Consider the following 13088-nt stretch of genomic DNA (forward strand, 5'->3'; position numbering starts at 1 on the left):
ACTTCCTGGATCTTGCATTGATGATTTTTGACGCAGTTTCAAATGAAACGTTATCCTATCTGATTTCTAAATGTGGCTGTGAGAATTTGTTCTTAAACTCACCGGTGACAATAAAACCATAATCACCGGCATGCTGAACGCATCTACGTTGCAGAATATTTTTTTAGGCTGTGTTAGGCGGTGGAAAGTCTTAACTACACAAATTTGGTCAAATCATTCCCTGGCCTAACTCAATTTCTAATATGTGTCAAATCATGATGTTATTGAACAACTTGTTATTTTAATATTCTTTACAAAACACAATTAAACCCGTTATAAATCTTTAAAAATGCTAAGCATAGCTTTCCACATGATAGACTCAATGCTAAATTAGGAGTTGAGATCATAAACATCTTTCCAGCACGAATTCTCAGAGTAAAATTACAAGATGAGAGATGTGAGCGCTATTCAGCGGGGACCTCTGAAATGTGCATAACCCCGACACTGAAGTGTCTCTATGAATGCATTCTATTTACACTTCAGCCTGGCACCGAGAGCGCAGCTCTGTGCTTTACTGGGTCCAGATGGTGCCTCACACTGCTCACGAGGCCTTAATGGCTTATTTTTGTGGCTAAATGTAATTATCTGTGTCCAGCTTATAGTCACAGAGATGGCACGAGACGTTACTCTTGGACATCGGACCCAATGCACGTCCTTTGGATTGCTAACAAGGCTCGGCTGCGTGGCTTGCTACCCAACGGACCGCTACCAAACGTCACGGTCTCAGCGGTGGGTCCGCACTTGATGAGAGCAGCACACGCGAGCCTGCCCCCGCTACCCTCGGGCGCTGCGTAGTGCCAGACTTGAGTCATCCCAGCGCAGGCACCGTGCGCTAATGGAGCGCCATCTCGGAGCTGCCAAGCACACCGTGCCCCGTCACTCTACTTGGAAGCAACGTTTGCTGACAGTAGTCGTGCCACATCGCCCACGAGACAGCCTTGACATTTGTCGATCTCATGGAACAGCTTGTTACTGTGTCGGGCGCACATCCATTTATCAGTCGGTAGGGAAACAAAAGCCCCACAGATGTATTCCGAGATGATAACACTCGTACACTACGTAAACAAATCCTTTGATGCTCGTGACGTTGTGTGTGCTTTACAAAACTCTTGACCACAAACCCCTGAAGAAACTTCTCTTGACACAAACTCTCATTGCGGTGTGTGGGCACATGCGATGGACGCTGCCCGCAGTCCAGCATGGATGTCACGCGCAGTTCCGTCATTGGACTGACCTAAAATATTTTTGGGTAACCCTTTGCTTCATTTTCCGAGCTGTCTATAGAGTTGTTTCCGAATAGCGACACGATTTTAGTCGTATTCTGATTATTTAGGATTATCTTTACGAGTCATCGTGACCCCCCATTACAGACGAACAGAGCTAATGCATTATTAATGCTTTCAACCTTAGTTGGCAAGCGTTCTAAACATCCTAATAAATTATAACGGCATGATACTTATTATTCTTATATTATTTTTCTTCGATTAACCATTAGTAGTGGATTTCTCACACAACTGTTATTTGTCAGCAGAGATTAATTTGTCACTTGTCTATTTGATTCTTTCACAATATTCAATCAACTGACACAAAGTCGCTTTTGCAACACTCTAAACACAAACGAAATAATCACGGAGTTGCCTGAGCAGCATGTGGTGTTAAGCTATTTCACGCAGGAATAAATACCCATAACACATTACACGTGTGGGTCTTTGAGGGCAAAGGCGCCATATAAAATGTCCGTGTTTTGACCCGGACAGTCTGAGCATCGGTGTCTATGTGCGGATGGAATAAATAGATTTGAGCTGAGATCCGGTGCTGGTGTTATCTGAATTATATTGCAGCATACTGCACAGCTCAGGTGAAAGACCCAGGTCGACTTAGAAATGTCTGAGTTTGGTCTGGAGTGGAAAAGGTGGCCACCCTAGAACAAAATAATAAATAAATTATACTGATCAGGCTGTTAACCTTGAGACACCCACAATCAATGCTGCAAATAATTACTACATGGAGCTGCCCCCCCCCCCCCCCCCCCCCAGTTGAATTGTCTCAATGCCTCAGTACTGGTTTGAGCACAGAAACATATCACATTGTTATTGTTCACATCATTAATTGGGATTACACAAGCAACAGCAATCATTGCCCCATGCCGGCACACCCGTGTCCGCTTGCTGGCCAGGTGCTGCTCGCTTGTGCCCACAGGGACCGCTACCGCTGAGGCTGCTGCCCTTCAGACGTGTGACACGAGGTGCGAAATGTGAAGCGCTGGGAGACGCCCGGCGTTTCGGGCGGCGCGATATCAAGAGCAAGTCGTCGTCATTGTCGTTGTTCCTCGTTCTCCCGGGTAGGGGTTGCATCGACATTGCAACTCCGACTTGGTTTCCCCATGCCACGCGGCACACGAGCATGACCCACTGGCGCTGCCGGGCCCCCATTGCCGCCGATTCCGACGGGAAGTCTCCGTCTCGCTCACTTCTCGAAACTGCGATTTCATTCAGCGCAGAAAACAACGCCACGCAACTGTTTCTGCAGTGGCGCCCGTGCGGGAGCAGCGCCCCCTCGTGGGCCCTCCCTGCTCTACAGACGCCAAGCGTCTCGTGCACAGCAGCAGCAGCGCAACTCAACTGGGGTCTGTGAATCGGCGTTCTTCTTCAGGCAGCACCCGCGGGCCACTGACGCCCCCTGGTGGCCTGTAGTGCGCCCCGGACATGAAACCCCCCACATCGTCATCACATCGTGCTGCTGTCAAACCCAATCGTTTCAAATGCGTGGCGGCCTTCACTGATGTCTATCGGCGAAAGTGGTCCTCCTCTGAACATGATTGAAGAACTTTGTGTTAAACGATCAAGTTTTCAGAATCCATTCCTGGCTTTGTGAAAATCATAAACCGCTAACCGTTCCCTGCGGAACGTTCATCATGAACGCACCGAGCACCACGCGCTGACGTACCAACCGCAGCCCTGCAAGTGCCTGCTCACTCCGGCCACTGCTGGCAGGATGGTCTCCACGACAGCCGACTCTAGGCAGTGAAGGCTGCCAGTGGTAGGCCGTGGCGGCCGCAGACCAATGGTGCTATCGGTGACTACACTTCCACACTTTGACAAAGCACACTCAGCTTGGCGTGATTGATACGTGCAGCGTGAATAACCACAGATACGAATATTTTAAAAAAAATTTAAGCACTACTTTTTTTACTGAAAGATGCTAAACGCTTTAAATATCAGACAACTAAAAATCCAAGTTCAAACTTTTTTACCAAGTGACAAAGCGTGATTATGCATTGCCAGAAAAAAATATTTAAAGGTGAGATGATCATTTTAACATCACAGAAGCCATCCTATTCATGGACAAGCGGACTTCTCATCCTCCCATCTGTGCCGTCACGCCAGGGCCCGAGGCGAGTTTGCGAGTCGGTGAGTTTGTAAGTTGGTGAGTTTGTGAGTTGGTGATGAGGCTCCTCCAGAATTCATGAATCAGAGGAGTGTTGAGTCATGCCTGCAAGGAGCACTGCTAGCGACTCCTCATCTTGTATCCACATTCACACACAATAGATGCACAAGAGGTATCGAGGTGTAGTGTCTTGGTGTACAGGTGACATGGTGTCGTGTAGTGGTGCGGTATTGTAGTGGGATAGAGTGGTGGTTTCGAGGGAATAACAATAAGAATATCACGAATAAAGGAAGAGACAAAACCCTCCTCGCTGCCAGTGCACCAAGCTCCGGTGCTGGCCGTGTGGAGTCGCTCTCCGCGATGCGATCTCACCGCGTCGACCATGTTCACGATGGACTTGGCGTAGTTATTGGTGAGGCCCAGTATTTGGCGATGCTTCTTGAACTGCACACGCGCGCACACAAACCAATCCACACACGCGTGCGACGCACTCGCGTCAGCGTGCACCATTCTAACAGCGACCGCCGCCACCAAGCGCTGGCGATGTCACTGCAGTGCGAGCCGTGGGTCGAGGGACTTGGTCGCTGTGCAGGGAGAGCAAATGCCACTTTTCCACATTTATTCACAATCTCACTCATTGATATATTCATGCCATGCATGTCCCTGATTTACTCAATTGGAATGAAATGGTCATGTGCTGCCATTGTTCCATGTAAGGCATTACCTGAATAAACGAATCACAACCATGACGTTTCCACAAGTTATAGACTTGTACATCTTACAATGCATTTGTAAGAGTTAATGGGAGCCATGCATGTCCACGTGTCGAAGCCATACAGACATGTGGACATGTTGGTTTGTGTGTGCGTGTCGTGGCTAGCTTTGCACTGGCAGCAACGTGGTTAGCGCATTGTGCGACAAAGCTTAGCTTTGATTATCATTAATGGCCAATGTCAGTGATATATATGTCTAAGCCAGTCCTGGGCCTCCCCTAGGTCGACTCAGCCATAAATGAGTACATGGGTCAGTTAATACAAACATCAGAACTGGGGAGGCAAAGGCGGCCGGGCGTAGTGCTGGCCACCCATCCCTTCATGTGCCATGTTGGCCTTATAGGTGCTTGCAAACAGAACTAGCCCCAACTGTCGATTTAATTATTTTATTTTTGTTTATTTGTTTACCCAGAAAGCCTCGCCGAGTCTCGAGACCTTTTGAGAAGAGTCCTGCCAGGTGTTCGCAGTTGGGGGCGATGTTGCTGCTGTGTCTGATCCCAACGGAGTGATTTGCGGGTTATTTTCCCAACTCTGGGTGCTGTGGACTCACCATGATGTGGTCATTCACTATGGTCAGTTCCACGTACTTCATTTCCATCTCCACTTCCCTGCGAACTCGCACCTAGAGAAGAAGAAATAGTGAGTCTCTATTTTCAAGACAGTCCGGCCAAGTTTCCACAGAAGGGGGTGAGAGGTTGCTACGTGTAATCCTCACTGAGTAATTGAGGTGATTTTCATCATCGGGATGTTTGGTCAACACCAGCTACATTGTGTTTGCGTTATTTTGAGCTATTGGAGGAAACCGGAGAGCCCGGAGAAACCCCATTGCAGAACGGGGCGAGAGAATACAACTCCACGCAGATCGGCATTCAAAGCCGGCATCAAAGCAGGCTCTTCTTGCTGTGAGACACACGTTGTAAAACACCCAGTGCATCACCATGCTGCTCAAAGGATTACATTATAATGATAATATAATATTATTTGGGTCTTTCGGTAAAGCCACGTAGACAGAAAAAATAACAAAAATATGACGACACTTCGATCGCAACACAAGCGGTCGTGTTCTCTGCTGAAGACGACCGCTTGTGTTGCGATCGAAACGTCGTGATGGCTTTACCGAAAGACCCAAAGAATATGAATTCCTGCAGTCACGAAAGCTTTAAATCAAGATAATATAATAATTATACGTCTAAATAATGCGCTCTCATGTCAAACACCAAATGTCACTTCCACCACTCAGGGCTGTTGATTAAAATAACTGCCGCCTGAGGTGTAACAGGAGTGAAGTCTAAATATGCCACTTGCTCTTGTCCAAGGAGCCACCACCATTTTCCAAATGAACGTATTGGCAGTACACCCGTGCACAATATAAAAAGGAATTTTTTTCACAATAATTCTTTATTTTCTCGAAATTCGCAAGTCAGAAAATCTTGCAGGGTGCAACAAAATCCGTGCTCGTGATGTCGGAGCAGTCGGGAGACGAAAGTCAGTAAAACAAATCATTTTAGACTGTTTTATGAGGACTGGTGTGTTATGTTGCACTGGCGTACCAAAAACTACATCCAAATGCAGAATTGCCTCAAGAAATGAACACATTCCATGGAAAACTGTAAGCTCTGTCGGCAATGTAGCCAATACATGTCTCCAAAACAACCCTGACAACCAATCCATTACCTTCAGCTCAACATCATCATTGCATCGCAATCCAGCACAGTTACACTGTCATCATTGAGAACCTGTGAGTGTTCTGTCGGAAAGACAGCCTCTGTCTTTCCGACAAACCTGTTCTTCACCTGAGGACGGCTGCTTTCGTTGTGGCCGAAACGTCGTGAGAATTGTATTTTATTATGTTTTATTTTATTATTTTATTATTTCCCTTCTACGTGACTTTATCAAAAGAACCAAGAAGATGAATCCCTGCAGTCACGAAAGCTTTAAATCGAAACCTGTGAGTGGATTAGTAAAATGTTGTGGATAAATGTGTATTGAAAAGATATCTGCAATGAAGGACATGATGGTTGGGAGCAAGGGGAGCGGGTGCTGGGTGGAGAGTGAAAATGCAAGGGAACGGGTGAGATTGTCAGACTCTAAACTTAGACTGGAGGAATCTGAGGGGCTATGAAGCTCTTTTTCACAGATGTCCACGATAAAGTTCAACATAATACTGGCACCAGATTTCATTACAAACCAATTCCTGCTACCCAAATGCACATGTCATTTCCCAAATCCTAGGCGGGGGATGCGGCAAGACTGGATGGAGCGTGTAACCGAGGGCCTGGTGCGAGCACGGGGGACACGTGTTTATTTAGCAGTCACGGTGAACATTTACCTTGGCACTGTTGAGTAGGCCCACCCCCCCTGCACTCGTGTTCAGGCCTCCAGTCTGATCCAGCTCTGGATGAAGAGACGCGCAGCCACATCAGCAGACATCGAAAGTGAAAGTGTTCAGACAACGTGGATGGGTGGGCATACCTGCAATTCACCAACTCGAGGTAAAGCAACTGAACAGACGCATCACTGACAAGGGAATCTCGAAGAGTTCCTCATCTGAGCCCTTATGATATGAGAATAAGTACAAGAGACTAACCAGGAAGGAACGCCTGAACATCTTGGTCTGATCCTCGATAGACAATGTGTGGCTGTGCCTCCTGCACAACAAAAACAAGGACACGTGGGCACACACACGATATAGCCATTTGTGGCACATTAGGAATGGATCACTCTTTTAATTATGTCCTTGTGCAGCAAGGGAGTAAAGTGTGGTTCTGTGAAAGTCCTAATGTGCTGTGTAGTGCATCAATGCATGTGTGTACAGCAGCATGTGATGACTGAGTGGGGCCTGTAGGTGGCTGGCAGGGTTATTGAATGACCGCGCGGATATACCAGTCACATGGTTAATGGTGACTCGGGAGAAATGCTGTTTGTAACACACGTGCTGTTGCATTTTACAGAGTGACGGTGCTGTTCTTCACAAGATTAATATTAATCGAAACGTCGTGATTTAATTTATTTTAATTTTTTACCTACGTGACTTTCCCGAAAAAACCAAAGAGTATGAATGCTGGCAGTCACGAAAACTTCAAATCTAGAATGAACGTTGAATCATAATTCACGATGAGGTTATTCCTGCACATGCTGCTGTCCGCGTGCACCACGGGTGGAATGTTCCAGAGCGAATCAGAGCGTGAACCCCGTCAAAGCCCGGCCACTGATCTCGCCCTGCAGAGGGCGCCTCCGTCCTGCAACTCGCGTTCGGTGTGGTGCGGCACGTCCCTCTGGGACACGGCCATTGTCTGTCATTTCGAGGAATATACAACTCTGGCGATAACGCGTCAATCATCTCTTCTCAATGGCCGTGTAGTGCAGTCTACACGGCACGCATGCCACGCTGTTTTGTAGTCTGAGGTGCAGTTGGACCCTAATTAAATGCTATACAAATCCCAGTCACATGGCGCTGTAATATCTTGAGCGGTGATAACTTTGAAATGGACATAACAGTCACCACACCAACCTTGCTTTGAAGGGGACTCTGGTGTTTATAATGTCCCTCAAAGCTGGCAGTGAATGTGCTGATGAGAGTCTGCTATACATTTTTTATTTAACTGTATTAATGAATGTGGCGATGCTCATAAAACGTCATGCAAATGAGATCATTGGACTGTCAAATATCTACGAGTTTCATGTTTCAAAGTAGGAAAGTGGCAGATAACGTGATATGGCAGCGTCATTGCTTCTAGATTTGAAGCTTCAATGCTGTCGAGTATATTAAATATTGATGTAAGGGTTCCTTTAGAGGGAGGGAGCTGTGCGGGCTCCGGGAAACATCAGAGGCATTAAAAGGTCACCGAGTATCCGTCATCAAATGGGAATACGGAACCTTCCAATGCGGTTTACAGATATTAATGGCTGGGAATGTTCATTATTGCGCTGCTAATTATTATTTCGTTCTGTTGGCAAACTAAACGATGGAGAGCACTTGATGTGAAGCGGAGTGTGGAGCCGAGCTAGCTCCTTGCGTGTGGACATCTGTAATTTGGCTCCTTGCGTGTGGACATCTGTAATTTGGCTCCTTGCGTGTGGACATCTGTAATTTGGCTCCTTGCGTGTGGACATCTGTAATTTGGCTCCTTGCGTGTGGACATCTGTAATTTGGCTCCTTGCGTGTGGACATCTGTAATTTGGCTCCTTGCGTGTGGACATCTGTAATTTGGCTCCTTGCGTGTGGACATCTGTAATTTGGCTCCTTGCGTGTGGACATCTGTAATTTGGCTCCTTGCGTGTGGACATCTGTAATTTGGCTCCTTGCGTGTGGACATCTGTAATTTGGCTCCTTGCGTGTGGACATCTGTAATTTGGCTCCTTGCGTGTGGACATCTGTAATTTGGCTCCTTGCGTGTGGACATCTGTAATTTGGCTCCTTGCGTGTGGACATCTGTAATTTGGCTCCTTGCGTGTGGACATCTGTAATTTGGCTCCTTGCGTGTGGACATCTGTAATTTGGCTCCTTGCGTGTGGACATCTGTAATTTGGCTCCTTGCGTGTGGACATCTGTAATTTGGCATAATTGTCTCGTAACAATCTTGTTGCTTCTTTACTTCCACAGAGGTGACTGTGTGCATTTTTTAAAATGCAGCATGGATTTATTTTAGTTAGAATATCTCTAATGTATCTGTCAGTGTCTTTGACGAATGTAAAACGACTCTCATTTGCAATGAGGTGAGGTCACGAATAAGTGAATTGTCTCAACATGGACCATCGGACATCACCCTCGGGCCACGTAACCTGGACCTTAATCATAACCATAATCTAACAACCATCTGGTACAACTAATGAACTATGACGAAACTGTTTATATGAGAATAACTTTGAACTATTGCTATACAATACTTGTCCCATTGAGAAAACTGGTCCTTGCCATCGCATTATCCATTACTGGATCAGGATGCCAACAAATGCTTTGTAAAGTGCAAAGTAGCGTGCTGCACATTACATTGAAAACACAAAACCCACGTGTGCCGCACGCCCTGCCGCCCATTGGGCGCTCTCCCCGGGGAGCGCGAGCAACTCCGCACGGTGCGTGCGGGGAGCACTCACCTGGGCGTCCGCGAGTCCCGCGGGCTCGATCAGGTACGTGTGGTTGCCGTCGTGAAACATCCCACTGCAGGGACAGCACAAGCAGGCACAGCCACGAGGCTGGGATTATCATCAGCAGCAGCAGCACTGGCGCCACAGCAGCCATGGCGAATCCACTGCTGGATGAAGGCCTCCCCAATCTACCACCGCCTCTCACGATCCTGCGCTGCAACAATCCACCCGCTGCACGTGGACCGATCTCATCGCTCCATTTCCGCGGTGGGCGCCCGCACAGACGCGTTACATCCCTTGGCTGCCGCTCCGTTATATTTCTTGACCAGCGTTCATGATCCTTCTAACCGTCACATGTCCTGCCCAAGCCAACCACTTTTATTAAGTTTGGATAATAATATCATTCACCTGTGTATGTTCTCGAATTTATGCGCTCCATTTTATATATATTTAGGTAATTACAAGCATGCATCTCTCTCCGCTTCTTTGCCCACTTTTCAAGTTTTCTCTATTTTTTATGAGTGACCATGTTTCTGGACCACTCGTGACACACACACTGATAACAAACAAGTTTTCAATCAGATGCTGTGATTATGGATCATTAAAATAAAAGTCCAAAATCGGCACAGTAATGAGCACTGGCCAGTCCCCAATGCCGTTTGAAAAGTCTCAGTTCCTGAAATCTCATAGCACCTCGCCGTGCTCGCTTTGCCTCCAAGACAGGGACACTTGATCAGTTGACCATGACTGGGTGTGACCTTATGACCTTGCGATAAAGAGCCCAGTGCCCTGACGCCGGCCATTCACGTCACATCAAAGGTCAAGCGTTGAAAGTGTCTCCGTGATAAAACAAAGCGGGGCAGGGCGCCTCTCCGATGACGACAATGGGTGACGTTGCCTTTGTTTCACGATCAGAAAAAGGCCGCTATCCAGAATGGGCAGCAATCAGCAGACCACGCAAACAACGCGCCCCGCCACCACAGCAACGCGATCGCCGCTTAACAACCCGGCGTGAGCCACGAAGCAATGGTCGCGCTTTGTATCCTCGCCGTCGCCAGGCGGTGATTCAGCGCCAGGGCCGCTGCAGCCCTCTCCCTTCACGCAGCCGTTTGATGTTGTGTTATCAGCAGACACAGCCAGCCACACTTTGAATGCCAAATGAAAAATGCATCAATCCCGCCCACCACACCTTTGTACAGAGCACATTTGCAGCAGCGGACAAGCCAAAGAGTGAGCCAGTGTGGCACAAAAATGCTTTTTTCCAATTGACAATTAGTTTTCAAAATGAAAATGTGAAGGTCGTCCCCCATGTGAAGGCATAATGAAGTGATTACAAACAGAATAAAGCCAAACAACAAGATGCCATAAACCTGTTTCACTCATTACACCATCATGTTTTCTGGTCAAATTTGTAAACGTTTAAAACGAGCACGTTATTTCATCAAAACATTGAAATTGTTGTCCAATGACAACACTTTAAATATTTAAGGATGAACATGAAGACGTTACAATTTAAGTGAAGACAGTCTAGCGTATGCAAATAGAATCGGATCTTCTATTAACATAAACTATAACGTGTTTTAGTTCATCCAACATTTCTGAAAATTATACCGATATACAAATGTCCTCAAAATAATTTTTGGATGATCCAAATACATATTTATCCATCATATATTTGAACATTTAAAATCCCAAACTCATCCCTGGTATCCAGAGTAGAAGTGTGATTCATTGTGTTTGCTGGCCGCTGACACCGCGTGCTGGGAATCACTCACTGCAGCCCATGGCACGTGGACACAGCAACGAAGGAGTCGGGAATCCCTCTCAGCTTGCCGTGGTAGTGGCACAGTTCACCGCCCTGCAGCAAGACGACCCAAACAGCACGATGATGGAGGAGGCTCACACCACAAAGAAGCACAGCTACTGAAACGTCTCATATAGAAAGCACCTCTGAGGCATTTAGACATCACATGTAATTTAGTACAGCCTCAACAGCGTGCTGCCATATGAGCCGGGCGTATGGAGGGCAGACACTTTTGTCCTCGCGACTGGGCACAATGCGGTGCGAGTATTAAGCACTTGCACTGACAAGTGCCTCTGTGTCTCATGAGCGGCAGTGTCCACCGACAATCTTCAGAAAGGCATTGGTTTAACTTGACCGACAAGCACTATCGCCCTGAGGACCGCACGTGGATACGTCTGAACTGATCCTGGCGTCAGTGAGGTGAGGTCCAGGTGACTGTGCCCACACGGCCTCTCTCCTGCCGCAGGTGGCATGCGTCTGGCTGCCCAGTCAGCGTGCCGAGTCGCGGGCAATGCGCCTCCTCCTCCACCACCACAAATTGGTCCCTCCACGTAAAAAATAAAAGTGTGCTTTTTTACACATCCCATGGGGCACATTAAGACTGATCAATCTGTAAAGGAAAACATCATCAATGAAGGCAGTGGGATCAACATTGCTTTTTTGTACCAACCTAGATTAACGACCGCGAGGGGCATTGGCGCTTGATGGATCGCGCCCAGATCACCGCAGTTCGTGGACGCGCCATGCTGACCGCACGCTCTGCATTTGGAATGAACGGTCTTCACACGGGTGGAACACAACACCCCGAGTGGCTCCACAGTTGCGTGGAAATTGGTAAACCATTGCCTTTGGTTGACAAAAGTACCTGTGTGCATCAGGAGACGTGTACACGCGGATTGCAGCAGCAGCTCACGCTGAGAAGCAGTGGCCGCCTAATCTGGCTTGTGTGTGGCTTGTGTATGACCCCATGTACATGCACAATGTGAATACAAATGCATTGAGTGTGTCACCTGCTTCTCAACGGGTTTCCCATCTTCATCAAAATGCCGCTCCAGATAGCCCAGGGCAAGGAGGTCACTGCGAACAAGAGCAGCGTTATGAATGTGACACACTTGAGTGTGCCGGGTTGCCAGTGTTCACACATCAGGAGGGACTTCTCGCAAGTCCAGCGGAAGCTCATCAAGCTCTGTCTTGAGAGCTACCGGTCAAATGTGAGCTCGAGTGCCCAGTGCACCTTGTGATGTAAGGGTTGTATTCCAATTAGTCATTCTGGAAATAAATCATTGTTTCTTAAAAGCGTTATTAACCTTGACTGGTTGTACATCCGGGTGGCTCGGTGGTAGAGTGAGTGGCCCACAAACGGAATGTTGCATGTTCACATCCAGACTGGCGGGTTGACTCAGCCCAATATCATCCCTCCAGGGTCGATAAAGAGAGATAAAGAGAGTACCACTCGCCGCTCTGAGCTGCTAGGTTGGCCCCAATGCTGCGGTGGCATTCCTCCCCTGGGCGATAGCGCATCGCCCGGGTTGCGTGCCAACGGACACATGGTCGTGGCGTGGCCGAGTTTGTGCAGCCGACAGATCCTTGCGCCCGCCCAGAGTCACGGTGATCTCCTGCTGCCTTAATGTCCTGCTCACACTCCTGAGCCAGGGGTGGACATTCCACAGTGTTTATCTTCGGGACAACCGCTTTTGACACCCCCACAAAGTGGTAGGCTTCATCGGCCAGTCACACATTCCGAGTGGGCAGCTGAAACACTCTAAATGAGACCCCCGGTATAGGAGCAATATAGATTTCTGCTCAATGGGTCCATAAAAAAAAAAAACCATCATGGTTACTGAGCTGAAGTCACATGACACAAATGGTGAATGTTGCTGACGCCCTCAGGACGAGTTCTTGAATTTGTAGATTCGTGGAGTTGCCGAACCACAGAGCGTGGTTCAGTCCTCCAGAATCGGAGCGTGTTGAAGGCTGCTGTAAAGAAATGTAAACATTAT

At 47.7% G+C, this 13088-nt stretch overlaps 1 protein-coding gene across 5 annotated transcripts in view; it reads right to left on the reverse strand.

Moving 5' to 3' along the window:
• ADAM22 (ADAM metallopeptidase domain 22) overlaps positions 1–13088 on the reverse strand; it is a 117924-nt gene that overhangs the window by 65112 nt on the left and 39724 nt on the right. For all 5 annotated transcript variants that reach the window (XR_009755354.1, XM_061554534.1, XM_061554532.1 and 2 more), the window contains exons 4-10: positions 12099–12165; positions 11060–11142; positions 9294–9357; positions 6787–6847; positions 6529–6593; positions 4750–4821; positions 3799–3870 (exon numbers count right to left, since the gene is read on the reverse strand). Coding sequence is in view for 4 of the 5 variants with exons in the window: in XM_061554534.1 (XP_061410518.1) it covers positions 3799–3870; positions 4750–4821; positions 6529–6593; positions 6787–6847; positions 9294–9357; positions 11060–11142; positions 12099–12165 (484 nt within the window). In the remaining variant the exon portion in view is untranslated. The remainder of the gene's footprint in view (positions 1–3798; positions 3871–4749; positions 4822–6528; positions 6594–6786; positions 6848–9293; positions 9358–11059; positions 11143–12098; positions 12166–13088) is intronic.

The sequence above is a fragment of the Lethenteron reissneri genome, chromosome 20 (genome assembly GCF_015708825.2).
Source record: "Lethenteron reissneri isolate LAM-NWPU_2019-01 chromosome 20, ASM1570882v1, whole genome shotgun sequence".
Taxonomy (NCBI): Eukaryota; Metazoa; Chordata; class Hyperoartia; order Petromyzontiformes; family Petromyzontidae; genus Lethenteron; species Lethenteron reissneri.